General features: G+C 52.6%; 1 protein-coding gene across 6 annotated transcripts in view; it reads left to right on the top strand.

Moving 5' to 3' along the window:
• The window catches only part of GNB1L (G protein subunit beta 1 like), a 144041-nt gene that overhangs the window by 96795 nt on the left and 19427 nt on the right, over positions 1 to 27819 (top strand). For 3 of the 6 annotated variants that reach the window (XM_007506090.3, XM_007506091.3, XM_001379303.4), the window contains 2 exons: positions 14724 to 14822; positions 27062 to 27277. In XM_007506090.3, the coding sequence (XP_007506152.1) occupies positions 14724 to 14822; positions 27062 to 27277 (315 nt within the window). The remainder of the gene's footprint in view (positions 1 to 14723; positions 14823 to 27061; positions 27278 to 27819) is intronic. The other 3 variants (XM_007506093.3, XM_056821401.1, XM_056821402.1) reach the window with 1 other exon arrangement.

Below are 27819 nucleotides of genomic sequence, written 5' to 3' on the forward strand. Positions count from 1 at the left end.
GGGTGGGGCTCTCTCAGGGACCCTCTTTTGGGGTTGGAATAAAGTTTGAGATCTTCCCACACCTTTGCTCTCTTTCCCCCTTGAGAGTCACTCCCTTTCTTCTCACCATTGTGTCATTTCCAAATGGACATCTTCTGGATGTTCCTGGTCTAGTCCAGCTGCTTTTCCTCTTGTGGTTTTCTTGGTTCCATCATTTCTACCTCCTTGAGAAGATGATCTGGTCTGATTGTAGAACCCCAGAGTGGGGGTTCTTCAGTCCTAGATGGTGAAAAGGGTGTTATTCATCTTTTGGCAGCTCTTTTCTCTTTTGACTTCCTTTGAGTTTCAGCCTTCCTTCAAAGCCTTTGAGACAGCTTTGCTTGGTCAACTCTCCTGCCAAGAGTCCTCTAAGCTTTGCTTGCCTGTTTCCCTCCGGCCTTGAGGCCAGACTGCTCATGATCCTCCACCATCCTCTGCTGAGGGTTTTACAAATAAGTTTCTATTACACCCTGCTATTGCTCTTGGCTGCCGTCTCTGATTGGCAGGGAGACAGAGTGTTTCGTAACCGAAGAGCTTTTTAGGCGCTCTTGGCCTCCTCATTGTGGCAACTAATTGACATCGGTTAAGTGACATCCTCTTTGTTGAAGTCTAATCCGTTTCATTTGGGGGCTGTCATTTGATGCTTGCCATGTCCACCATCTCCTGATTGTTTTCCAAATTCCCCATAAAGGCCCGCCTCTCTCATTCCTTGCTCCTGACCATATTTTCTAGAAATGTTTTATTGATTCCTTTTTTCCATTGCTGACACTTTCCAGTAATCCCTCCCTTCTTGCAAAGTATAGTTATGCAAAGCAAACCAACATATCAGCCTTGTCTGACAGCCTCTACCTCATTCATCACCTGTAATCCCCTGGGGGTGGGGGTGGGGGTGGAGAGAGGAGGGCCATTGCACCACTCTAACCAACAATTTCCACCCCCTTTTTTGGCCATCCTTGCTTATGTCCACATTGACGTTAAAGTCAGTGAGCATAAGAACACGTGTGTGTGTGTGTGTGCGTGTGTGTGTGTGTGTGTGTGCGTGTGTGTGTGTGTGTGTGTGTGTATCTTACGAGTGGTGTATAGAACGTCCTCTCCTCAGCCGTGAATGTGCTCCATCAGCTACAATCATTCTCGTGGTGGACTTTTTACAGTTCTTTACCAAGAACACCGCTGCATACGAGACAACCAAATGGCCCAGGAAATGATGCCTCTAATTTCTCTTTGTATCCACGATCAAACCAGCTTTCCCTCTCCTTGAGAGCCTCTGAGCCAGCCTCCATTCCGGCAGAGCTTCCTTTGATTGGTGAAAAGCTTGTCTATATTGAGAGTTCAGACCCTCGTTTCCCCTCATTGGCTGAAGCTCATGCTTCTAGGGCTGTCCTGAGCCCTCTCTTCTCCCGCTTCAGCACCCAAGTGGAAAGATCCACGCAGACCATCAGTTGGAGGTTTGGAGGTTCCCAGTGGCCTTAGAGAGGACAGTTTACCTGGAAGGGGTGGTTCAAAAGCCAGATTTCTGGGAGGGAGAGCAAGAGCAGAATGGAGGCGGCTCTGTGCAGAAACTCAGCAGAGGCCAGGGAGGGTGTCAGGAGGAGCCGAGAGAGGAGGGAGGTGGGCAGGGACGCGGAGAAGCTTGCGTTTCTGAGCAGACTCCCTTCTTGGCTTCGAAAGGCTCTTCTTTCTAGCGTGTCCATGGCTTGCGCCTCCGAGGGTGGAATTTAATGTTGATGTGGCTTTTCCAGCTCCCGAGGTGAGCGGCAGCTCTGCGGGAAGGGAGCCCGTCAGACCCCGTACGCTCCCCTAAGATTTTTGTTATACGGGACCTCCAGGGGCAGGGTTCTTCGAGGCCTAATCCATTGGCGGCTTGGGGTGAAAACGAAGACTTCAGATGTGTTTACACTTGGCTACTGCCCAAGGAGAGTCATTTTGTCTCGAAGCAGGTTCAGTTCATAAATAATGAGATAGGAACAGGCATTTATTTGTTCGTGATTGCATTTAAATCGCCAATTATGAGCTGCGCACACTCTTCTTGCCAATTTGCCAGAAACATGTTAAAAGCCTTATTAATGTGAAAAAGAAAAAAAAGGGCGTGCTTCTTCCGGGCCTGCTCTAGCCACCCATGAGCATGAGGAACCTCAGGCAAAGGCAAAATCTTTTTCTTATTAAGCAAAACCAATATAAACACATAAGGTGGAGGTTTAAGTTACAGCTGTCAAACTTTGGGAAACAGCCTTTCTTTCTGAAGTTTGGTGCCACAGCTCCCTCCTTCCTCCCCCAGCCTCCTGCTCCCTCCTATCTGACTCCAGCCAGGGGTCGCCGGCACACAGATCCCCGGTCCGTTTTACTCGGGCGCCGTTTCAGCTCTTCGTGACCCTGTTTGGGCTCTCTCGGCAGGGATACCGGAGGAGTTGGCCATTTCTTTCTCCCGCTCATTGGACAGATGAGGAAAGTGACCCCAGAAGCATACAGTGACTCCCTCAGGGTCACCCAGCTAGGAGAATTTGAGGCTAGATTTGAACTCCGGAAGAGGAGTCTTCCTGACGCCAGGCCTGGTGCTCTGCCCACTGCACCACCTTCCTGATGGCTACTGAGGCACAGAGCAGGCCTTGTCCAGTCTTGCGATCCCGGCCTCCATCGCCCCCTCCTCCCAGGGCTGCCCCAGACAGCGAGAGGGTCCAGAGCTTTAGGGCATCGTCTGCAAAGCCCGCTTTGACTTTTCTTGTCTTAGTTCTCCCTTCCCGGTCGTGTCTGGGGTATTGCCTGAGCCTGTGGGATGTATTCCTGAATGGACGGCTCACGAGCAGGAGCTGGGCACAGAGACGTTCAGAGGGGGGGAGGTCTGTAAAGCGGGAGGTGCTGGCATTTGTCGGGGCCCCCAGAGCACCCGTCGCCCCCATGTCTGCCGGGACGGGGCCTTTCCTCTTCTCTGGAGCCACCTTGCAGATTCCGTCAGAGCGCTTTGGTGGTGGCCGTCTCTCCCTCCGCACGCCCGCAGTCGTGCTCTAAATGTTTCCTGCTTCGTCCTTCTCTCAAGTCTTCTCGGCTCCTCTTCGTTCTGTGTCTCTTATTTCTTAGTCTTCCGGCCTCCGGCCTCCCTCCAGCCCTCCTCCGCACAGCTGCTGAAGCCAGCCGTCTTCCTCAAAGGCAGAATTGCATTGGCTGTGTCCCTCACTCCCCGTCTTGGGAACGCTGGGGCTCCCTAGTACCCTTTAATCTTTAAACCCCGACGTCCTTTCTTAGTAGAGATCCTGAGTACTGAGGTAGAAGAGCGGTCAGGGCCAGGCGGGCACCCAGGACCTTCTCTCCATCCCCGGAGCCACCTCCGAAGGTCCCCCTCCTCAGTCTGGCATTGAAGGCCCTCCCCAGTCCGGCCCCAACTTCCTTCCCGGCCTTGTCTGCTGCGGCTTCCCTTCGCAGCAAATGGATGGCGGCGGATGCTTTCCCACGCTGCCTTGGGAGCATGCATTCCTGCCATTCCCCAACATGCACGGGCCTTCTCTCAGGCTCAGGACTGACTCACGGCTCTCCTGAGCCTGAGCCTGGGCCTCTGTTTGCCTCTAGCCCTCCCTGGTTTAGAGGAGATGGGGCCGGCTACGCGTTCTGACCCTCGGAGCTGAAAGGGCCGCCGAGCTCGCCCAGCTTGTTTTAGAAGTGAAATGACTTGCCCAGGGTCACCCGGGTCTCTACTGTCCGCGCTGCTCCTCACGTCCACAGAATCCCCCCCACTGCCCCTTGTGCCTGAGGACACGAGTGAGCCTGCTCCGGACCTCCAGCCTCCCCGTCCTGCTGCGGTCCCTCGTGCTGCCTGGGGGCCGGGGACCCCACGGTGCTCTGGGCCACGCCCCAGCCCGGCTCCCTGGTACCTGAAGCCCTTCCTTCTTCCCTCTCCATCTTCAGAGGCCGAGCTCCCTCCCGGCAGCTCTCCGTGCAGCTGTTTGGAGTAAGCGGCAGACCTCGTGGCTGGCCTGGAGGTGGCTTGCCAAAGAGCGGGGAGAGGCAGCGTTCCGGCCAGCGTGCCGGCCATTAGCCACATGGAGCCAGAGCCTCAGGGCCTCCCCAGAGGGACATGGCAGGCTCGGAGAACAGGATGGAAAGATAGGTGAAGCCAGAGTGTAGAGGCCTTGAATGCCAGGCTAAGAGGGCTCGGCTTACTCTGAAGTACTTCCCTGTCCACTGATCTTTTGTGCTTTCCTGGGCTCCACTTAGTAAGCACCGACTGTATGCCAGGCATACACAGAAGCGACAAGCCCACCTCTCAGGGAGCTCACAGACTGATGGAGGGAGACTACATGCAGACGGCTCTGTACAAGAGAAACTGGAAACAAGCAAGAGCTGGGGGACGGAGGGGCCGGCCTCAGGAGACCAGGAAAGGGAGCGGCTGGGAGGCTCCGTGGAGATGCGAGCTGCTGGGTTCCAATCTAGCCTCAGCCACTCCCGAGCTCTGTGACCCTGGGCGAGTCACTTAACCCCGTTGCCTACCGAGCCCTTCTTGCTGGCTCGCCTGCTTTGCAGCCAGTACACAGAGATGGAAGGCCAGGGTCGGAGAGAGGGAGAGGGGCATCCGGAAAGGTGGCCTGCAGAAGGTGAGGGCTGAGTTGGGACTTGGAGGAAGCAGAGAGGAGCCTGAGGTTACCGGATTACAGAGTGTGTTGGAGTGGGGTGCAAGGGGGGAAGAGAGCAGGAGAGCTGGAAGGGGGATGTTGGGGAGGGCTCTGGGGGTCAAAGAGGCTTTTACATTGAGCTGTGGACCTTATAGGGAGTCACTGGAGGGGGGGTGAGAGACAGACAGACAGACAGACAGACAGAGGAAGGGAGGGAGAGGGAGAGAAATAGTCACCCTTGCGTTCTAGAAAGATTACTTTGATAGCCAAGTGGAGGGTGGACTCGGGTGGGGAAAGACTGGACACCAAGCAAAAGGCTGTGTCCAGGCATGAGAGGATGAGAGCCTGAACAGGACAGGAGCAGTGTGGTGTGGGAAGCCGAGGGAGCAGGAAGACAAAATGGCCAGGATTTACCCTGATTGGACAGAGAGATTCCAAGGAGTCGGGAGTGACCCCCACCACGTAACGAGAGACCCTGCAGACTGAGAAGGGGGTGGAGAGTTTGGGGAAAAGACGAGCCTTTGGGTTGGGACATGCTGAGTCTAGAGTGGACAGGGCTTGGAGATACAAGTCTGGCGTCAGGATTGGGCCTCCAGCCGTCCTTGCACATCTTCTCCCAGACTCCCAGTTCAGGGAGGAGAGGTGGAAGAACTCCTTGCTCTCCAGGGCCACTTTGAGACTCGTTTTCTACCCACATCACTCTTCCTTTGAGGTTCACTCAGTCCATCTTTACCAGCCAATCAAAGGTCTGGTAGCAGTTGTCCCCAGGACTCCAGGATGTACCCCTCCATTCCTCGATGAGGTCATTCCCTGATTCCCAGTCTTTCTTTCCTCCCCAACTTCTGCCCTCAAACTCAAGACTTCAGCATGCATGCTGGTGCACCCTCCCACCCTCCATGTTGATGTCGATGCACCCTCCCACTCTCCATGGTGGCTCTTCTGACCCTTTCGGACCCTTCCCTTAGCTTCTCCACCCTCTACCTTTTAGCTCAGAACCTGGAGAACCTCCTATTTCACTGGAAAAAATTGAGATCTCTCCCTGAGTCTCTTTTTTCCTCCCCTCCTCCTCATCTCGCATCACTCCTATGTCTTGTGCCACTACCTCTTCCTTCATCCTCGTCTCACATGAGGAAGTAGTCCCAATCCTGGCCAAGACCCACCCCTGGGCATGCACAAGTGATCCCACCCAAGCCACCTTCTCCAGAAGTGGGCCTCTGTCATCCCCACTCTCTCCTTACCCTCATTTGCAGCGTCCTGGCTGCTTCCCTACTGCCAAAAGCGTGCCTGTGTCTCCCTTGTCCTCAGAAGACCTTCCCGTGGCCCGTCCATCCTGTATCCCTCCTCCTTCCCTGACTGAACCACTTACACTCGATGCCACCACTTTCTCTCCTCCCGGGCTCACCTTAACTCTCGCCATGCTCATCACTCAGCTGCCGCTGCTCTCCCCAAAGCGGCCGATGACCTTTTAGCTGTCAAGTCCCCGGCCCCGTTCCTCCTTGGTACTCTCTCTAGGGTTTCAGGGTACCCCTCCCCTCCTGGCTGTTGTCCTCCCTCTCTGACGGCTCCTTCTCTGTTTCCTTTATGGGATCCTCCTCCAGATCGCACATTCTAACTGGAGGTGTCCCTCAGGCCTCTTTTCTGGGCCCCCTTCTCCCTCTATGCCGTTGTCACGTGGTGGTCTCAGTCCGTAAATCCTGTTGCCATCAGTCTCTTTGTCCAGCCCTAACCTCTCTCTTAACCTCCAAGCTGGATGTCCTGTAGTTCAACAAGTCCCAAACTGAACTCATTGTTTCCCCCCCAAACACTCCGCTCTTTGGAGCTTTCTCATTATCGTTGAGGCTAACAGCAGCCTCCCAGGCCCTCAGGCTTGCAGCCTGGCTGTGATCCTCAGTTCCTCACTCTCCCCCACCGTATGCAGTTTGTTGCCCAGGCCTGTCTCTCCTCGTTTCTCCTCCGCCATTGCCCCCACCGTGGTGTAGACTCTGGGGCACCCCCCGTCCGTCTATCCAGGAGCCTCTGGTCAGTCTGGCTGCCTCAAGCTTTCCCCTGTCGAGTCTAACGCAAAGCAAAGCTCCCTGCCCCCACCTTAAGAAACTCCAGTGGTTTTTGCATGATCGTACATGTATGGCCCAGATTAAATTCCTTGCCATCTCAAGGAGCGGGGAGGGAAGGGAGGGAAGGAGCCGGCTTGGGTCTCATCATTCCAGAAAGCCCGTGTTAAAAAGGGTTATGGTGCGGCCTGGGAGAAGAGCTGCTCTAAAGACTAAACAAGTAAAGAAACTCCCGCCTTCCAGGATCCAGCACAAAAGCATCTCCTGGGCTCTTCTCCTCAGCTCCTGTGGCCCTCCCCTGGGCCTCTTCAGCCCGGCGGCCTGGCCTCAGGGCTCTTCTCTCCTGACCCCTGCCCCTGGCCTCCCTGGCCTCCTGCACGGTCCACGTAAAGCCTCCCGGAAGCCGGACACCTTTGCTGGCACCTTCCCTCTGTGGAGTCTTTGGTTTGTACGTGCCTTGCTAATAAGTGGCAGCTCTTCTCCTAAATCGGGGTCCCGTTTAGGCACAGCCTCGTCCTGCAGAGAGGCTCCCTGGAGAGAAGTCGCGCTCCTGAAATGAAATCTATGAAGGAGGGTGCGTGTGCGCGTCTACTAGGCACGGCGGTACGAGGGCCCAAAGCCAGCTGCCCCGGCCTCAGGGAGGGAGCGTACGTTCGGCCTGCTCGACAGCAGGGACGCATATAGGCCCATCCAGCACACGTACAGAGGACGAAAGGGAGAAAGCCTGGGCAGAGGAAGGGCGTCATTCGGAAGGAATTGGGGGGTTCCAGGCAGGGGCGAGGGACAGCCTTCCAGCCATGGGTGCCAGCCAGTTCCAAGGCAAAGAGAAAGAAGATGGCGTGTCCTGTGTGAGGAACAGCAAAGGCTTGTGCGATGTGTGAAGGGAAGTCACGGTCTAGAGAGGCATGCGGGCTGTAAAGAACTTTCAGGAGCAAAGAGCACGGTTTACACCGGCCGTCCCCCACCTTTGGAGGGCTTCGAGGGAAGCCTGAGAGATACCGGGGAGCCACCAGACCTCCTTGAACAAGACAGACCTCGGGTGGATGATTGTCTGGGCAGCCACGGAAGCATGGATTGGAACAGGCAGAGACGGGGGCCGCGGGGACCAACGAGGAGGCCAGAGACTGTGTGGACCCAGACGGGGGCCGCGGGGACCAACGAGGAGGCCAGAGACTGTGTGGACCCAGAGGGGGCCGCGGGGACCAACGAGGAGGCCAGAGACTGTGTGGACCCAGAGGGGGCCGCGGGGACCAACGAGGAGGCCAGAGACTGTGTGGACCCAGACGGGGGCCGCGGGGACCAACGAGGAGGCCAGAGACTGTGTGGACCCAGAGGGGGCCGCGGGGACCAACGAGGAGGCCAGAGACTATGTGGACCCAGAGGGGGCCGCGGGGACCAACGAGGAGGCCAGAGACTGTGTGGACCCAGAGGGGGCCGCGGGGACCAACGAGGAGGCCAGAGACTGTGTGGACCCAGAGGGGGCCGCGGGGACCAACGAGGAGGCCAGAGACTGTGTGGACCCAGAGGGGGCCGCGGGGACCGACGAGGAGGCCAGAGACTGTGTGGACCCAGAGGGGGCCGCGGGGACCGACGAGGAGGCCAGAGACTGTGTGGACCCAGAGGGGGCCGCGGGGACCGACGAGGAGGCCAGAGAGGACCCAGAGGGGGCCGCGGGGACCAACGAGGAGGCCAGAGACTGTGTGGACCCAGAGGGGGCCGCGGGGACCAACGAGGAGGCCAGAGACTGTGTGGACCCAGAGGGGGCCGCGGGGACCAACGAGGAGGCCAGAGACTGTGTGGACCCAGAGAAGGGGATGCGCAAGACGCGCGGCAGACATGGAAACAAATGCGCCGGCCGCGTGGCCGTGGGGCAGGTGGCAGTGACGAGCTGAGGAGGACGAGTTAGAGCCCTGAACACTGAAGAGACGGTGGCACCTTGGACAGAAGCAGGGAAGGGCTCACGTGGTTCTGAGCGATGGGTCCGGGGGGATGGCTTGTGGGGCAGAGTGCCCGGATCTGGGAGCAGACGAGGCTGGTCAGAGGAGCCAGAATGCAGCCGTGAACGGAGAGTGGGCCGAGGAGGAGGCAGGTAGAATGGGAGCCCAGAGCAGGGACCGCGTCACGGCCCCACAGAAAGAGAGGGTGGCTCTGATGGTCCAGAGAGAGAGCAGGTTGGAAGCCACTACAAAAGGCTGAGAAGTGAGTGAGAAGGGGGGAAGATGAAGAGACATTACGTGAAAAGGAGAAGAGCTCCTGGGTAGCTCAAAGGGTCTAGGGAGGGTTTTTAAGATATTGGGGGAAGGGAGAGGCTAGGTGGCTCAGTGCCTAGAGAGACCTGCAGACGGGAGGCCCTGGGTTCAGATCTGACTGTGTGACCCTGGCCAAGTCCTTAATCCTCATTGCCACCCTGGCCCATGCTTCTGCCTTGGAACTAATAGAGTGTTGATTCTAGATGGAAGGTAGGAGTTTAAAAACAGTGTTGGGGAGACGAGCATGCTTGTGGGCAGCAGGGAAGGAGCCAGGTCTGGAGGGAGAGTGGAGATGAGAGGGGGCAGCACAGGGTCCACGTGGGCGCGTTCCTGGCGCCTGGGGCAGCTCTTCTTTTTGTTCGTCACGTTTGGTGAGTGCAGCTCCGTGTAATTGGCTTTTGTGATCCCGAGCACTTAATCTCATGCATCTGCAGACCTTCCCAGAGCGGGCTCCTCGGCTGGATTGGGCCACTCGTTTGGGCCTCCGTCAGAGGAGGAGGGGGCGGGCTGCTGGGGGATGGCATGGCTGGCTGTCCTGGAGAGGAGAGCCTCGACCTGTTCTGCTTGGCCCCAGAGGGCAGGCCTAGGAGCAGTGACAAGGAGCTGCCAACAGGCCTGTGGAGGCTTCCATCGACAGTGAGAGGAGGGAGGGGCTGCCCCGGATGGTGCCCGGCTCCCCCACTTTGGAGGTCTTAGGGCCAAGGCTGAACGCCCACTGCCAGGAGCATTCTGGGAAGGACCTCCGTGCCTGGGCACATTGGAGAGCCGAGAGCTCTCCCTCCAGAGCCAGACGGTTGGGACAGGGCAGCCTCTCTGCGTGTCTGGGTACGAACTCACCTCGACGACAGGATGCCCTGAAAAACCACCCGCCTTTACCGAGCAGCCTCCGGTCTGAGACAGCCTCCTGAGGAGGAAGTGGAAGCTGGCCAGACACTTGGGCAGGGTGGGAATGCTGGTGCCCGGATCTTCAGTTCCGCAGGACCTCCACTTCTCCAGGCGGGCAGGTCCTCCTTTGCCATGAGGAGCAACCCCCAGTTTCATGGAGCGCGGTAGCCAGCCTGGTGATCAGTGTCTCCATGGTAGGCTGATCCTCGTGACAGGCCCACAAGCCACTTCCACGCCAATAGTGAAAGCCTTTCCAGCTTCTTAGGACCTGCCAGAGCCTGCATTTTCTGGCACACGCTTTAAGAACCATGGGTCACACCAAAATAATGGATACATGGCTTAGATTGAAAGGGTGACATCATTAGCAGATTAGAGGAGCCAGGAAGAAGCTCTCTTTGGGATCTGTGGAGAGAGAAACAGCCATGACCAAAAAGGGATAGAGGAGACCGCCCAGGATAAAGTGGGCAACCTGATGGTCTAAAATTAAAGAGGCTCCAGGATAAAGTGGGCAACCCTGATGGTCTAAAATTAAAGAGGCTCCAGGATAAAGTGGACAACCCTGATGGTCTAAAATTAAAGAGGCTCCAGGATAAAGTGGACAACCCTGATGGTCTAAAATTAAAGAGGCTCCAGGATAAAGTGGACAACCCTGATGGTCTAAAATTAAAGAGGCTCCAGGATAAAGTGGACAACCCTGATGGTCTAAAATTAAAGAGGCTCCAGGATAAAGTGGACAACCCTGATGGTCTAAAATTAAAGAGGCTCCAGGATAAAGTGGACAACCCTGATGGTCTAAAATTAAAGAGGCTCCAGGATAAAGTGGACAACCCTGATGGTCTAAAATTAAAGAGGCTCCAGGATAAAGTGGACAACCCTGATGGTCTAAAATTAAAGAGGCTCCAGGATAAAGTGGACAACCCTGATGGTCTAAAATTAAAGAGGCTCCAGGATAAAGTGGACAACCCTGATGGTCTAAAATTAAAGAGGCTCCAGGATAAAGTGGACAACCCTGATGGTCTAAAATTAAAGAGGCTCCAGGATAAAGTGGACAACCCTGATGGTCTAAAATTAAAGAGGCTCCAGGATAAAGTGGACAACCCTGATGGTCTAAAATTAAAGAGGCTCCAGGATAAAGTGGACAACCCTGATGGTCTAAAATTAAAGAGGCTCCAGGATAATAAAGTGGACAACCCTGATGGTCTAAAATTAAAGAGGCTCCAGGATAAAGTGGGCAACCTGATGGTCTAAAATTAAAGAGGCTCCAGGATAAAGTGGACAACCCTGATGGTCTAAAATTAAAGAGGCTCCAGGATAAAGTGGACAACCCTGATGGTCTAAAATTAAAGAGGCTCCAGGATAAAGTGGACAACCCTGATGGTCTAAAATTAAAGAGGCTCCAGGATAAAGTGGACAACCCTGATGGTCTAAAATTAAAGAGGCTCCAGGATAAAGTGGACAACCCTGATGGTCTAAAATTAAAGAGGCTCCAGGATAAAGTGGACAACCCTGATGGTCTAAAATTAAAGAGGCTCCAGGATAAAGTGGACAACCCTGATGGTCTAAAATTAAAGAGGCTCCAGGATAATAAAGTGGACAACCCTGATGGTCTAAAATTAAAGAGGCTCCAGGATAAAGTGGACAACCCTGATGGTCTAAAATTAAAGAGGCTCCAGGATAAAGTGGACAACCCTGATGGTCTAAAATTAAAGAGGCTCCAGGATAAAGTGGACAACCCTGATGGTCTAAAATTAAAGAGGCTTTGCACAGATAGAACCAGTGCAGCTACAACTAGAAGGTGAACAACTACCTGGGGGGGGGGGGGGGAAACCTTTTCAGGAAGTTTCTCTAATAGGGATCTAATTTCTAAAATATATTAAGAAAAAACAAATTCAGATTTATCAGAATAAAAGCCATTCCCCAAGAGATAAATGGTCAAAAAATATGACCCAGCAGTTTTCTTTCCTTTTCTTTGCAAACCCTTACCTTCTGTCTTAATATCCATTCTTGAGGCAGCTGGGTGGTTCAGTGGATGGAGAGCCAGGCCTAGAGATGGGAGGTCCTGGGTTCAAATCTGGCCTTAGATGCTTCCCAGCTGGGTGACCTTGGGCAAGTCACTTCACCCCCATTTCCTAGCCCTTACCACTCTTCTGCCTTGGAGCCAATACACAGTATTGACACTAAGACAGAAGGTGAGGGCTTAAAAATATATAAATATATATATGTATATATATAAATTCTAAAATAGAAGAATGGCAAGGGCTAGGCTATCAGGATTGAGTGGCTTGCCCAGAGCCCCACAGCTAGGAAGTGTCTGAGACCAGATTTGAACTCAGGACTTCCTGACTCCAAGACCTGGCACTGTACTTACCTAGCTGTCCCAGACCAAACAGTTTTCTTTTTTTCCCCCTTTTAAATGCTATTTTACTTTTCCCCAGTCACATGTAAAGTCAGTATTTTAACTTTAATTTTTAATTCCAAATTCTCTCCTGCTCTCCCCTCCTCATTCCCTTTCTTGAGATGGTAAACAGCCTGGCACAGATTTTACATTCAGGCAGTTTTCTAAGGAAGAAGTCCATGTGAGAGCAGCATTTATATAGTGCCTACTGCATGCCAGTCAAGCACTTTACAGTTATCTCACCACAACTCTGAGAGGTAGTTACATTATTATCCCCATCATACAGATGAAGAGACTGAGAAAAAACAGGTGTCTGAGGCCAGAATCAGGTCTCCCTGGCGCTAGGTCCGGTGCTCTTGGGAGGAAAAAAATGCCTCAAATCACTAATAAATAGAGAAATACTAATCCATGCCAATTTATGCTTCCACTTCATACCCCTTAGATCGTCAAAATTGACAAAAAGGGGAAATGACAAATGCTGGAGGGGCTGTAGGAAAACAGGCCTCGTCCGGAGATCACTGCCAGGCCTGCCCCCCAAAGAGAGACAAAGAGGAAAGGGACCAGAAGATTGGAAGCAGCTCTTTTGGGGACTGTGAAAGGTCCAACAAAGAATGGGAGGTGAATGGGATGGAAGACCCTCCCCCATCAGAGCTGGCGAAAGGAAGGGTTTCGGAGAACCTCCGGAGACACAGGAACTGATGCAAAGTTCCTTTGGGGCGCCACATTTGCAGACACTTGACAGCTGGGGAAGGTCTTGGGGTGATGGACCCTGAGAGACCACATATTCCAGCCCCTTCATTTCACAGAGGAGGAGATGAAGGCCCAGAGAGGTGAAGGGGGATGGCACAAGGGTTGAACCCACCTTCTCAGGTTCTGCCTCGATGGCTCTTTCTGTTGCACACATGGTGTCTCAAGGGGCAGCCCCAAAGGGTGAGCTCTTTGCACATAGGAACTCCAACCATGGAGGGGGTGGGCTATCAGTCTCATCTTCAGTTTACAGATGAGGAAACTGAGGCAGGGGCAACGGTCACCAACCAGTATCCGAGGCCAGAGCTGGTCTCTGGTCTTCATCTAAGGGAAGGGTCACCAGCAAGGTGAAAGACCTCAGGGGAAGAGCTGATGAAAACTTTAAGATCTGAGAGCTAACTCGTAGCATTTGGCAGGTTGTTATGTAGAAAAGGGAGCCAAAGGGAGCCAAAGGGCCCCTAGGTAGCACAATGGATAGTGTCAGGCCTGCAGTCGGGGGGTCCTGGGTTCAAATATGGCCTCAAACACTTTCTGATGTGTGACCCTGGGCAAGTCACTTGACCCCCATTGCCTAGCCCTTGCCATTCTTCTGCCTTGGAACCAATACACAGTAAGGATGCTAAGATGAAGGGGAAGGGTTGAAAAAGCAATGAGTGGAAGCTGTGAAGGGGTTGGATGGGGAGAAAAGCTCCCCAAATAAGGAGAGCTGTCCTGGATGAGAAACAGGCTGCCTCCGGGGCCCTCGGGGCCCTCAGAACTTCCAGGCCAATCTTCCTGACCACTTGGGGGGGATTGTAGAGGGGGCAGATGCTGGTCCAGTCCTAGGGGGTCTTGGGTGGCTTCCAGGGTCCCTTTCCGGCCCAAGCTTCTGGGATTCTGGATCACTAGCTAGCCAGATCTATGGAGGATAATGCTCTACTGCATGTCTATAAAAACACACATATATATTTCACTTTTTAAAAAGAGAAAAACAGGGGGCAGCTGAGTGGCTCAGTGGATAGAATGCCAGGCCTAGAGATGGGAGGTCCTAGGTTCAAATCTGGCCTGATACTTCCCAGCTGTGTGACCCTGGGCAAGCCACTTAACCCCCGTTGCCTAGCCCTTACCACTCTTCTGCCTTGGAACCGATATACAGTATTGACTCCAAGATGGAAGGTGAGGGTTTAAAAAAAAAAGAGAGAGAAAAACATTTTCATAAAGGAAATGCATAACTGAGGGGGGAAATCCGCCCCGTCAGTCTGGCCTATGAGAAGCCTCCTTCTTTGAACAGAAGGTCCAGTCCGGGCCAAGTAGCCGTAGGCAGAGGAGGAAGGGTGCTGGCCTTGCAGATGAGGAACAAGCGTGGGACTGGGCTCTGCCCTCTCTTTTTTCCTCCCTGTCGTTGGGTGAAGAAGGGGCCATCTTAGGTATTGGGGCTCCCCAAAGGCAGCCAGCTGGAAGCTGGGAAGGGAGACGACAGGCTAAATGGGACTAAGAGCAGCCTTCGTGGTCCCCGGGGCTGGCGCGGCGGGGAGCCCATTCAGGAAGCGGCAGGCAGGGCTTGTCCCTGGCCCGTGGGAGGGCTTCCTGGTCACTTCCCGAGCCGTGCTGCGTTCTGCAAGGGGATCTCGGGCTCCCCGGGCTCGTTAGGCCTAATTAAAGGCTCGCTTCCAGGGTTCCTTTACAAGAGGGAGAGGGAGCCTGCCCCAACATTCGCTAATCACCTTAAAAAGGCTCTTGTTTGTACAGCAAAGACTGGGACTTGGAGCCAGCCCAAATCAGCTTGTTTTCTCACTGTCAGGTTCAGGTTTTGGACATGCCGTCCAAGACGTCAGTCTGTACCTTGAAGCCAGAGGCCGGTGCCAAAGCGGGCATGCCCATGTGCCTGGAGCTGTGGCAGGTAAGACGCAACCCCACTCACTCGTTGTGAAACGCTCGTCTGAGTCAGTCCTGGGCAGAGGCCGCGTGTGGGAGCCGGGCTCCATGCGGGCCCACCGGGTCGCCGGCCCTTCCCCTCGGACAGCTCTGCCCCCCCCCCCCTGCTGCTGTGCCCGGGGTAGGCCCCGCCGCCTCTCCGCATTGTGGAAGGTACCTGGCGTCTGGTGAATAACCGGGGCAGGTTCTGTAGCCCCGGGCTGGGTGGGGACCAGCCCGGCCTTGGCCGTCAACAGAGAATCCCAAGCCAAGACGTCAGTCAGTGCGCTGTGGCTCCAGAGGGCACCTTTTGGGGTGCTGACTGCAAAGCAGCCACTGGGGCTCCGTCTCCAGCGGCTACCTGTGTCAAGGGGGACTTGGCGCTGGGCTTGAGGCCTGTGAGTCGGAAAGTGCTGAGTAATTGCTGAGAACAAGCCTTCCTCTCGCAGTTTCCTGAGCATTCGCTTTGTTACTTTTCTTGGTCCCAAGTCGAGGGCCGATGCCTCCGGCTTCCCTCCGCCTAGCTGGCACCCTCCCCTGGCCTGGGCGCCGCCGGCTTCGTGCTGCTCAGGGGCTTCTGGGGCTTCTTATTCTCATAGGCCACCTCCACCGAGCGCCTCCCTCCTCACCCCCGTATGGTCCGGTCCCCACCTCTCCGTCCTGGGCCACGGCTGCCTCCTCCTCCGTTAGAGGCTGCTCAGTCCCACGCCGGGCGGGGGGGGGGGGGGCTCCCCTTTGTATTTCCAGTCATCCTGGACCCTTTGTGGGCCGTGTTCTCTGCCTCCCGCCCGCCCCTCTCCCCTCCAGATGGCTGCAGATAGGCTATAGGAAGACGCGGCCCTAGTGCTGGGCGGCCTCAGGAGGAGAGCCCTCTCTGTCCGGCTCCCGGGCCGTCCTGGATCCTTGCCTCCTGGGGGATGAGCAGGTCTTTCCCGGCCGCTCCTGCCCTAGCTGTGACTGCGGACACGCTCTTTCTCCCGGCTCTGCTCGCTGCGCCCTGCATCAGGGCGCAGAACTCTTTCCCGGGTGTTTTGTCCTCATCGTGCCGCCATTTCTGAAAGCACGAGCCCAATAGAATTCCAATCCAGGCTGAGCCCCTCCCAAAGAGCCGCTGGAAATACGCTTGTGTACGTGGGCCCTGACTCCTGGGACACCGGCCTTGTGGGGCTACCGTGGGTCAGCCCCCCCGCAGTGTTTGTGGCCCGCGGTGTCCGCACCCCCTCCAGCGTTTACCATGTTCCTTTTCAGGCAGGCCTGATGCGGGCCAGGCGGTGCCTCAGTTGTTTTCATTTCCATTTCTCTAGTTGATCGTGATTCATTTGGAGCCTTTTTTGTATGACCAAGCACAGTTTTAATTTCTTCATCGAGAATTGCCTGTCCATAGCCTTTGACCATTTGCCAATTGAAGAATACTTTGCATTCTTATAAATTTGACTCTGTTTTTTGGGAAATAAGGCCTTCATGGTTCCCCTTCTTTTTTTTTTAACCCTCACCTTCCATCTTAGAATCAATACTGTGTGTTGGCTCCAAGGCAGAAGAGCAGCCAGGGCTAGGCCATGGGGGTCAAGTGACTTGCCCAGGGTCACACAGCTGGGAAGTGGCTGAGGCCGGATTTGAACCTAGGACCTCCCTCTCTAGGCCTGGCTCTCCATCCACTGAGCTACCCAGCTGCCCCATCCCATTCTTTTTCAAAGTTTCATTTATTTTGACCTAAATTCTTCTCCTTTCATAATCCCTTCCGGAGAGATGAACAGGGCAAGCCCAACCTCTCCTCTGCCCAGCAGCCCTCCAGCATTTCCAGACAAGCCTCCATTCCGTCTCTTCCTTCATAAGCTAAATGTCTAACATTCCTTAACAAATGCTGACATGGCCTGGGTCTGCATTTGCCCTCTTGACCCCTCGTCAGCCTCTGTTCAGTCGTGGAGCCCAGAGCCGGCGGAGCGGGGTTCTGAGCCCTCTCCTCTCCGTGCCGCCCTAGCTCATCCCTGTTAGGTTTTTGGCAGTCACGTCCCACTCCAGTCAGACAAAGCTTGCCCTAAGCTGCTTAAGCCAGGTCTCCCCACCTCAGTATTTGTGCACTTACGTTTGTAAAGCCTGAGCCCAGGACTCGGGCTGATCCTCCCCGAGTCTGCCTTGTCAGAGCTCCGCCAGCGTTCTGGCCTGCCAGGATGTTCTCAGATCTGTCATCGACCCAGAGAATGAGCTCTCCGACACGCCATCTATGCCTTCGACAGTAACAGAGTATAGACGCGGGCCACGGGGAGAGAGAGCCCTGCGCTGGCCGTCCTCGCGTCAGCAGTGCCTCCTCTCCTCCACGCTTCCTCCCCGTCCTTCTCTTGCTTTGAAGGGCGGCCCGTCCAGGCACACCAGTGCATGGTTGGTGGAGCTGTGGCGTGCTCGAACCGTTCTGGAAAGCAGCTTGAACTTAGGCAGATAAAGTGGCTAGACTGTCTACACCGTCTGCTCCAGAGATTCTCCAACTAGGTCATAGCCCAAGGAGGCCGCTGACCAAGAGAAAGGCTCCATGGAAGCCAGAATTTCTCCAGCAGCAAACCCTTCCCTTATGTCTTAGAATCGATACCAAATATTGGTGCGAAGGTAGAATGGTACGGGCTGGGTGATTGGCGTTAGGTGACCTGCCCAGGGTCACTCAGCTAGGCAGTGTCTGAGGCCAGATTTGGACCCACAGAAAATTGGAAACCGAGTAGATGCCCATTTCTTAGAGAATACTCAGACAAATTTTGATGCACAAACGCCATGGAGTATTGAGTACAGTGCTGGAAGAAAAGGTACATGTTGACTTCCCACAGATGATGGCTATCTGGTTGCTTGTCTTCCAAGTGGATGGGGAAGGGGGAGGGAAAGACTTTGGAGCTAAAAATGTTTTTAAAATGAAATAATGAAAGTTTAAAAGAGAGAGAGAGAAAGATGGAGAAGTTGGGTGACTCAGCAGATCAAGAGCCCGGCCTAGAGATAGGAGGTTCCAGGTTCAAATCTGGCCTTAGACCTTCCCAGCTGTGTGACCCTGGACACGTCACTTCACTCCCATTGCCTAGCCCTTACCATTCTTCTGCCTTGGAACCAATATTTGGTATCAATTCTAAGTCAGAAGGTGAGGGCTTTTAAATAAATAAATGAATGAGTGAATGGATGGATGGATAGACAGACAGACAGACGGACAGACAGACGGACGGATGGATGGATGGATGGATGGATGGATGGATGGATGGATGATGGATGGATGGATGGACGGATGGACAGACAGACAGATAGACAAACGAATGGACAGACAGATGGAGAGAGAGAGAGAGATATGGATGGATAGATAGATAGATAGATAGATGGATGGATGGATGGATGGATGGATGGATACATACATAGACAGATAGATAGACAGATGAATGGATGGATGAATAGATAGATACATAGATACATAGATAGATAGATAGACAGACAGACAGACAGACAGACAGACAGACAGACAGACAGACAGATAGATAGATAGATAGATAGATAGATAGATAGATAGATAGATAGATAGATAGATGGATGGATGGATGGATAGATAGATAGATACATAGATAGATAGATACATAGATAGACAGATAGATAGATAGATAGATAGATAGATAGATAGATAGATAGATAGATAGATAGATGGATGGATGGATGGATGGATGGATAGATAGATAGATACATAGATGGATAGATAGATAGACAGATAGATAGATAGATACATAGATAGATAGATGGATAGATACATAGATAGATAACTGGATAGGGAGAAAGAAAGAAAGAAAAAGAAAGAAAGAAAGAAAGAAAGAAAGAAAGAAAGAAAGAAAGAAAGAAAGAAAGAAAGAAAGAAAGAAAGAAAGAAAGAAAGAAAGAAAGAAAGAAGAGATGAATAAGAGGGATATAGAGAAGCATGGGAAGACATGCATGAACTGATTCAAAAGCAGGCAAGTGGAAAGAAGAAAGTGGATCCGATGACTGCAACAGTGTGAATGGAAGCAGCCCCCACAAAACAGCAATCAGATGAATGAAGAGCAGGCATTGCCGGGTGCAGCCGGGATGAGGCTCCCAGGCCTGGGCCTGCACTCTGCTCTCTGGGCACACCTGGGGACACAGCCACAGTCCCCAGGAGGAATCCCTCCTAAAGGAGCTGCCTTTTGGTCTGCTCACAGCCAGGGAGCCCAGGCTGCCCTTCGGTATGGTCCAGAGCAGGGTGCGGCCACCTCAGCTGGGATGGGGCTCACCCCCAGGGTCTGAGGGCTAGGAGCAGATGCCAGGACCATTTCAAAGCAGGACCTGTTGCCTTTTAAGCTTGCTGTGTGCTGGAAGCCAGCCCCTTTTCTCACCCTACAGCCTCTGCCAGAACTCTGGCCCTGGGCTGGCCATGCTGGGCTGTTCATTTTCCCATCACTTCACCTCCAGGAGAAGAATTGTCTCAAGAATATTGTTATCAGGGGGCAGCTGGGTGGCTCTGTGGATGGAGAGCCAGGCCTAGAGCCAGGAGGTCCTGGGTTCAGATCTGACCTCCGACCCTTCCTGGCTGGGTCTAGCCTTTCCTGCTCTTCTGCCTTGGAACCAATACACAGTAGTGATTCTAAGTCAATAGGGAAGGGTTAATATTGCTGTCCCTGGTCATTTCCACCTCTGAGCAGTTCGGTGCAGCCAGCCCAATTATCCTGGATGCCAGTATTAAAATGTTACGGATAATCTTTTTCCTGGCTCTTTCTGCTGTTCCGTTGTAGAAAACTCTTAACAACAGCCCGGGACAGCCAGTCCGCCCCAGGCTGGGGAGCCGTGGTCTGGTCAGGCTGCCGGGTCCTCACAGCATCTCCATCACTGTGGTGGGCATCACTGTTCTCCTGCCCCATGGTGCTGGTGTGTGTCAGCATCTAGATGGAGGAGGATCTGAATATCTAGAGGGTGTTCATTGGGAACCAGACAGATGAACTCCTCCTGGGCAGCAAGGAGAGGGAATGGGGATTTGGATGTGGATGGAACGGAGCCTTTTCTTGGCAAAACAGAGACATGCTGAGCTCACCCTGGAACTCTGCGTCTGTCCAGAAGGACCTCTGCCTTTCTGCTCCCCTTCCACCTCCCTGCAACTCCTTCACCGTGCACATTAGCCCTGTCATTATGGACGGGCAGAAATGGTGCCTGGCAGGACGTGGCCATCGTGCTCCCTCTGAATGACTCCAACAAAAATAAAACAATACACCGTGTCGCTGACTTCCTAGAGGAGCCGAGCTGGAGGAATTGGGCTTCTTGAGGTTTGTGGCTTTCGGGACACCCGCTTCCCATTGATAATTAAAAGCCTGCCATCAGCACCTTTTACTGCTTCAGCAGCCCAGGGACTGGAAGGGACGTGTCATTGGTCTCAGTGTCCAAAAGCCAGGCCCTGAGCGATGGTGAGAAAATGATCCTCTTTCCCACAGATGTGGGCACGCAGGAGTCTCACCTTCTTGGGGCAGAATTTCTATGACTTGAGGTTTTCTCACTCAGACTTTGTCCCCTGGGAAAGGTCATAAATGGCATCACCAAGTGAAAATTCAAGCAGAGCTGTGTAGAAATGGATATCCATTGGTCAAGGGAACTGATATAGCCGACAGGACAAATCCCACTCCCATGAGTTGATACTTAGAGAAGTTTGCTCAGAAGTGCCCTCTCAAATGCAAATCAAAGCAACTCTGAGGTGCCACCTCACACCTGGCAGATTGGCTAACATGACAGCAAAGGAAGATAATGCTGGAGGGGATGTGGCAAAGTAGGGACACTAATGCATTGCTGGTGGAGCTGTGAATTGATCCAACCATTCTGGAGGGCAGTTTGGAACTATGCCCAAAGGGCGCTAAAAGACTGTCTGCCCTTCGACCCAGCCACAGCACTGCTGGTTTTGTATCCAAAAGAGATTTTTTAAATGGCAAAAGACCTGTTTGCACAAAAATATTTATAACTGCTTCATGGTAGCAAAAAATTGGAAAATGAGGGGATGCCCTTCGATTGGGGAATGGCTGAACACGTGGTGGTATCTGTTGGTGATGGACTACTATTGTGCTGAAAGGAATGATGAATCAGTGGATTTCTATATGAACTGGAAAGACCTCCATGAACTGATGTGGATCCAAATGAGCAGAACCAGGAGAACATTGTACACAGAAACCGTAACATTGTGGGACGATCAAATGTCATTGACTTTGCTACTAATAGCAATGCAGTGATCCAGGACAATCCTGAGGGACTTATGGGAAAGAATGTTATCCACATCTACAGAAGGAACTGTGGGAGTAGAAACGCAGAAGAAAACATATGATTTATCACTTGTTTATATGGGCATATGATTTGGGGTTTTGGTTTTAAAAGATTTCTCTATTACAAAAATAAATAATATGGAAATAGTTTTGAGTGATGATGTGTGTATAACCCAGTGGAATTGCTTGTCGACTCTGGGAGTGGGGAGAGAAACGACATGAATCATGTAACCATGGAAAAATTTTTTAAATAAATTAGAAAAAAAGAAGCGCCCTCTCATCTTAAAAGGTTGCCGTCTTCTAAGATCCCTAGACGGAATTCCTGTGGACTTCATGAAGTCTTTTCATCTGAAGATGCCAGGTGTCGTCATCACAGTCCACCAGAGATCCTAGGGTTACTCCTTTCTACATAAAAGCTGTTACCAAAATTGGGGAGCCTGAGAAAAAAACCGCTGAATCATTCTTAAAACAGTATCGACTGCCATTTCAGTCAGCCAAAACCTCCAGACTTCAAAAGGAAGATGGAGAAAGAAAACTTATCTGGTCAGAAAGTCCAAGCTACAAAGACAATTGGAAAAAACTAAAGACCAAAAGACAAAGAAGAAAGCCTGAGAAGAAACTGGCTGGGCTTCAGGATTGGGAAGATTAAAATTCAAAGAGACAAGCAGACGGTCCTCACATCACAGGCTCTGAGAGCCAGAAGGAGAAGGAGCCTTAGAGGCTGACCCCATCTTTTCACAGAGAAGGAAACTGAGGCCCATGGAAGTGTAGGAACCTGCCCAAAGTCACCCAGGTAAGTGAGTGGTGCAGCTGGCTTTAGACCCAGGCCCTCTGGCTCCAGAAATAGCTCTTTTTACATGGCATCCTCTGTGTTTCACCTCTGAGGGGATAAGGCCTTTCTTTGGCACTTGCTAAGACAGACACTGGCACAGGGTCCTGAAGAGGCCTCATTAGGTCTCTTGGTAAGCTGTCTGAGCCCAAAGAAGACTGAGGGGCCCAGAGGAAGGCCGGGACCTTCTGCACAGAAAAGGCCCAGCATGGCTCCAAGATTACAAAGAGCATGAAGGTGTGCAGGGAGAGATGCTGGTGGCAGAATTCCCAAAGCATGCAGCCCCCTGGCTCCAGAGTTTGGGTGAGGTTCTGAAGGGCAAAGATGGTGCTTTTCCCTCCTCCATCATCTCTCCATCCCCAGCACTCAGCTGCTCCTTAAATCACTGGGGTATTGAATCATCCTTTATAGGATCAAAGATGGAGGTGGGGGTGGCAAATCCAGAGGCCACTGACATTACTAGACATCAGTTGAGTAACCAGCTCAACTCACCAAACAACCAACTCCAGGCTTCCTCTTGCAAAGGCTGGTGGGAATCACTTGGAGAGTGATACAGGAGACACCGGTGCATCAGGAAGAGTTGATTTTTTGGTTAACTTAAGAGAAGGCCTAGAGGAAGGAGCCAGGAAAGGGAGGGAGGTGGGTTGTAGAGAAAGCCAGGATCCTGAAAAGCATTGATAGAAAGCAGGTCATGGAGAAGATGGTTCTTAAGGCAAGAGGGACTTGGTCAAAAATGGACTAAGTGCAGGTTATTTATGGTTGCATTGCTGTGGGTGAATAAAGGAGACGGCCAACCACCAAGAAAAGGCATCACCCTAGGCTTTGTGTTGCTGAGGACGAGGGCGTTTGGGGCCTTCATGCCTGTCTACAGCCAGTCCTGGGTTTGGAAAGCACAACTGTTCCATAGAGTGGGCAACTTTACCTTCTGGAAGTTTCTCCATGAAGCTGGCTAGATGCAAGGAAAACCGTAGCACCTGAGAACTCCCACTGCCAATTGACAAATGAGGTGCTGAGACAGATCTCATTTGGCATGGATGTTGGCTTGGGGAGGCCAGCAAGAAACTGGATTGTGCTGTCCAAGGAGTCCTCGATTGGTAGTCTTCCTTCAAAGAAGCTGGCTGTAATGGATCTGTTTTTACACCTACCTGCAAAGGTCCACCATGCCCAAGTCTCTGAAGGAAAGATTTGGGCATCTTTGCTGCATAAATGTTAGAGAACTGAATGGATCCTTGATAACTCTCATCCATGAATTCACAGTAATTCTGGGGTGCTTGAGGAAACACCACTGGGTAGAAGTCCAGTATCTCTTCCACACAGGAAAGTACAACCAACGTTCCACGAAGAGTAAGACGTACAAGGGATGCTGACCTAGAAGTTGTATCTGCTGCTTTTGTAAGGACGGCGACCTTTGGCCTCTCCATTTCTGTGGACATCATCTTCTTCTAGCATCCCTTGGAATTGGTGGGCCCTCATCCACAAGCATTGTCCATGGACAACCCATTTAATATAATGCGTTGGGAATTATCTTATGGGTGTCCATGTAATATAAAAGTCAAACCACTACCATCACCTCAACCATCTCCCTGAAGACCCCGATGGGGACAGCCCAGGGCTCTGACAGGACCCTTTGGAATAACCGTGCTTCCAGCCCAGCCTTTACCATTATCCTGGGACACAATTGCTGGGGAGATGCCATCTGGACCTGCTCCTCCAGGGGCTACAGCCACATCTACTGGAGACCCACACCAGAAAGTTCTTGTCACCAAAGTCCTTGGCCCTGTCAAATGGTTTAACATCAGAAACGAAGCTTTATTCGTGGAAACGACATTCAAGAAGCTGCCCAATGTCTGCTTTATTGCTGCTTCCCCCAAACCATGGGATCGTTCCCTCTGACCAGCAGCTGAAGCTTCCCTTGGTTAGACCGTGAGCTCCTCGGCGGCAGGAACTCCCTGACTCTTCTGTTTGATAAGATGACAAGCCTGCTCTCGGGCACCCAGGGTCCACGTACAAAGCTTACCACTTGCAAGGAGCCTAATGAGGGAGATAAAATCAAGCACAAATATGTCACCTACTTTTAAGGAGAGTAAATACAAATATGTCCAAACTGCATGGCTAAATACTGTGCTCACCATGCCAAGGTAGTGCCTGAGCTGTATCTTAAAGGAAGGAGGGACCCTGCGAAGTACAGGGGAAGAGGGAGGGCAGGCCATGTTTGGCACAGCTAGGACAAAGGTGTGAAGACAAGAGATGTGTATGAGGAACAGAGAGGCCAGCTTGGTGGGGTGCAGAGTGGAGGGAAGTTGTGTCCTGTGAAGGCACTGGGAACCTTTTCTGTTGTTGGCAGGAGGTGGCATCCCCTAAGAGACTTTCAGCTTGGGTGTTAGTATACAGTATGCCCCAGATGATGACGGGATCAGCCCAGGTCAGGGAGGCATGATGGATTCAAGGTGCCTTTTGGGAAGGGGCAGGGTCTGGGGGTGCAGGACAGGTTTCTCCTTTTGTTTCATCATTTCCTCCCTTCTCTGCTGTGCCCAAGCATCCTGCCCTAACAGAGAGCCAGTTGGTCTTGTTTTCCCTGGTCAGCTCTGGCCCAGGCATCAGGCCCTGGAGAGCTCCGCTATGCTTCTCCCTGACATGCCTTGTCTCCAAGCCATTGCTGAGTCAGAGCTGGGAACATCTCCCCATGGACTCCCCCTAAGTTAGGACCAGGCTGGGGTCCATTGGGAATAGAGCCCTGGGAGCACTGCTGAGGTCCAGGGCAGCCATCACCACAGGTCATTAGGAAGAAGCCTTGGTTGATGGGGCCTCATTCCTCTGGTAGAGCCCTCCTGACCTGGGAAGAGGTTCTGGGCCGGGCCAGGCTCCTGTGGCTCTTTCTCGTGCCCATAAGCATAGGCAACCGCCAGCCCAGGCTGCCTTTCCCTAGTGGCAGCCCCCTCCCATAATCAGTTAGCGGGGGCAGCAAGCTCATCACTCTTTTTGCCAGAGGAATGATGAATCTTTTCCTCCGGTGTGACATGTAAGCCGGTAACGTTCTTGTGGAGTTATTTCAGAGGCTTAAATAAATTAGGTGTCTGCCCGGGGTGCCGAGCCCTCTGACCTGTGACCTCATTAATCAAAATAGCCCTGGATTGGCTGCCCAGGATTCCAAGCCGGGAGGGGGAGCGGCGTTTGGGCAGGGACGTTGACAAAGCACAGAAATTTCATTTTTCACCAGGCTAAAGCTGGTGACTTTTCTCAGCCGGCGAGATTAAACAGGTAAGTGAGCACAGCAGTGAGATAAATGGGATCCTGCAATCTAGGGAACAGGAGAGGGCAGAAAAATCCCCCCGCGGATGCTAGGAGGGCGGTGCAGTCTCCACCAGATGTGGACAATTCAGGCTGGAGGGGGGTTGTATCAATGAGAAACTCAGAGCGTTGGTGGTGACTCAGGAATGCCAAAGTGCCCAACACATGGGAGATTTCTTAACTTCAGGGGATGCCCAGTTGTGCCCCGGCCCTGATTTTTTTATTACCAGCTTCGGTGACTCAGCATCCTCCAGGCATAGATGGTTTCATCTTTGCCTTGAAGTATTCTGAACCTGGAATACAGGAGGTACTCAATAAGTGCATGTTGGTGATGGCTCAGTAGTGGAGAGCCAGGCCTAAAGAGGGAGGTCCTGGGTTCAGATCTTCCTTCAGACACTTCCTAGTAGTGTGACCCTGGGCAAGTCACTTAACCCCCATTGCCTAGTCTTTAAGGAGAGTAAATACAAATATGTCCAAACTGCATGGCTAAATACTGTGCTCACCATGCCAAGGTAGTGCCTGAGCTGTATCTTAAAGGAAGGAGAAACCCTGCGAAGTACAGGGGAAGAGGGAGGGCAGGCCATGCTTGGCACAGCTAGGACAAAGGTGTGAAGACGAGAGATGTGTGTGAGGAACAAAGAGAAGGCCTTGGAACTAATACACAGGATTGAGTCTAAAATGAAAGTTAAGGATTTTTTTTTTTAAGTGCATGTTTCAGATTGGACAATCAGTCCTCAGTTTCCTCATTGCTAAAAGGAGGTCATTCTTATGTGACAGCCTCTCAGGGTTTTATGTTAGGACTGGAACAGGGATTATTGAACTCAAACCAAGAAGGTTGGGTATCTGAGTGGTCCAGAAGGTTGATACTCCTCTCCCATTCCCTCAAAAAGGCCATCGCCCTTGGGGCTGGCCCTTTTCCTGCCCATGAGGCAGATCACTCATGAAGAGAAGCTCAGAGTTTCATGGATTCTTGAACCCAGGAAATGCTTCCTAGGCACAGAATCCCAGGATTCCAAAGCGAGATGAGCCCTTGGAGATCCCAACAAGCCTCACTTTTAGAGGAGAAAACTAAGATTCAAAGAAAGAAGCAAAATCCCCCAGGCCGGGAGCTGGGGCCTGTGAGCCCAGATTCAGGCCTCTGAACTCGGGGTCAGGTGGGTTCTTGCCTGGAAAAGGCCCCAATATGAGAGTACCTAGTCCTGGCCCAGTGGGTTACATAGCAAAGACTGCATTTTGCCATGTGGTTGTTAGGGGGTAAAGGAAAAAGCCATTCACTCATCTCTCTCTCTCTCTCTGTCTCTCCCTCCCTCTCTGTCTCTCTCTCCCTCTCTCTCTCTCTGTCTCTCTGTCTCTCTCTCTCTGTCTGTCTGTCTCTCTCTCCCTCCCTGGCTCTCTCTGTCTCTCTGTCTCTGTCTCTGTCTCTCTCTCTGTCTCTCTCTCTCTCTCTCTCTCTCTCTCTCTCTCCCTCCCTGTCTCTCTCTGTCTCTCTGTCTCTCTCTCTCTCTGTCTCTCTCTCTTCTTTCTCTCTCTCTCCCTTCTCTCTCTGTCTCTCTGTCTCTCTCTCTGTCTGTCTGTCTCTCTCTCCCTCCCTGGCTCTCTCTGTCTCTTTCTCTGTCTCTCTGTCTCTCTCTCTCTCTCTGTCTCTCTCTCTCTCTCTCTCTCTCTCTCTCTCTCTCTCTCTCTCTCTCTCTCTCTCTCTTCTTTCTCTCTCTCTCCCTTCTCTCTCTGTCTCTCTGTCTCTCTCTCCCTCCCTGTCTCTCTCTGTCTCTGTCTTTGTCTCTCTCTGTCTCTCTCTGTCTCTCTGTCTCTCTGTCTCTCTCCCTCCCTCCCCCCCCTCTCATTTCCCCACAGCCTGCCTCCAGCTCCCATCCACTCCTCCTGGCTGGGTACGAAGATGGCTCTGTGATCCTGTGGAACGTCTCCGAAAGGAGAATGCTGAGCCGGCTCTCATGCCACAAGGAGCCAGTCATGAGCCTTGACTTTGACTCCAGAAAGGCCAAAGGGGTGTCAGGCTCCTCAGAGAAGGCACTCTGCGTCTGGGGCCTGGATGAGCAGCAGAATCTGAAGGTCAGGAGCCCGGGGCCCCGTGTCATTTATCCCGCTCTGCACTAACAGTCTGATAGGCAGAAAAAATATTTAGCCATGGAGAGGAGTTGTTGCAGACCCCTGGCTAATTAATCACAGGGTGCTTGGGATACAAAGGGGCTTGTCTGCAGTGTCTGGCGCAGAAGGAAGGGAGGGTTGCTGTTTTTCCCCCTAACCCATTCGCATGGGTTGGGGTTTTTTCTCAGGCCACGTCCCATCTGTCTAAGAAGAGGGCAGCAAATGGGCAACAGTTTGGTGCTTTTCCAAACCCTCAAGAGACACGATGAGGGAATTTGCGCAATAACGAACTGTCTTGTTGATGTAGGAAAACAAGCAGAATGGAATAAATTCACAGGCCCTGAGCAGAGGCCTAAGTCATCTGGAATAAATCCTGCAGGAATATTCAGGTCGGAGCCGAGTGAGTGAGAGGGCTTGGTCATTGGTCATACGGGAAACAGTTGGCTAATGGAAATACTTGGGTAACAGGAGTGCTGGCGAGTTCCATGTTCTTGCTGGCAAGAACC

The sequence above is a fragment of the Monodelphis domestica genome, chromosome 3 (assembly GCF_027887165.1).
Source record: "Monodelphis domestica isolate mMonDom1 chromosome 3, mMonDom1.pri, whole genome shotgun sequence".
Classification (NCBI taxonomy): Eukaryota; Metazoa; Chordata; class Mammalia; order Didelphimorphia; family Didelphidae; genus Monodelphis; species Monodelphis domestica.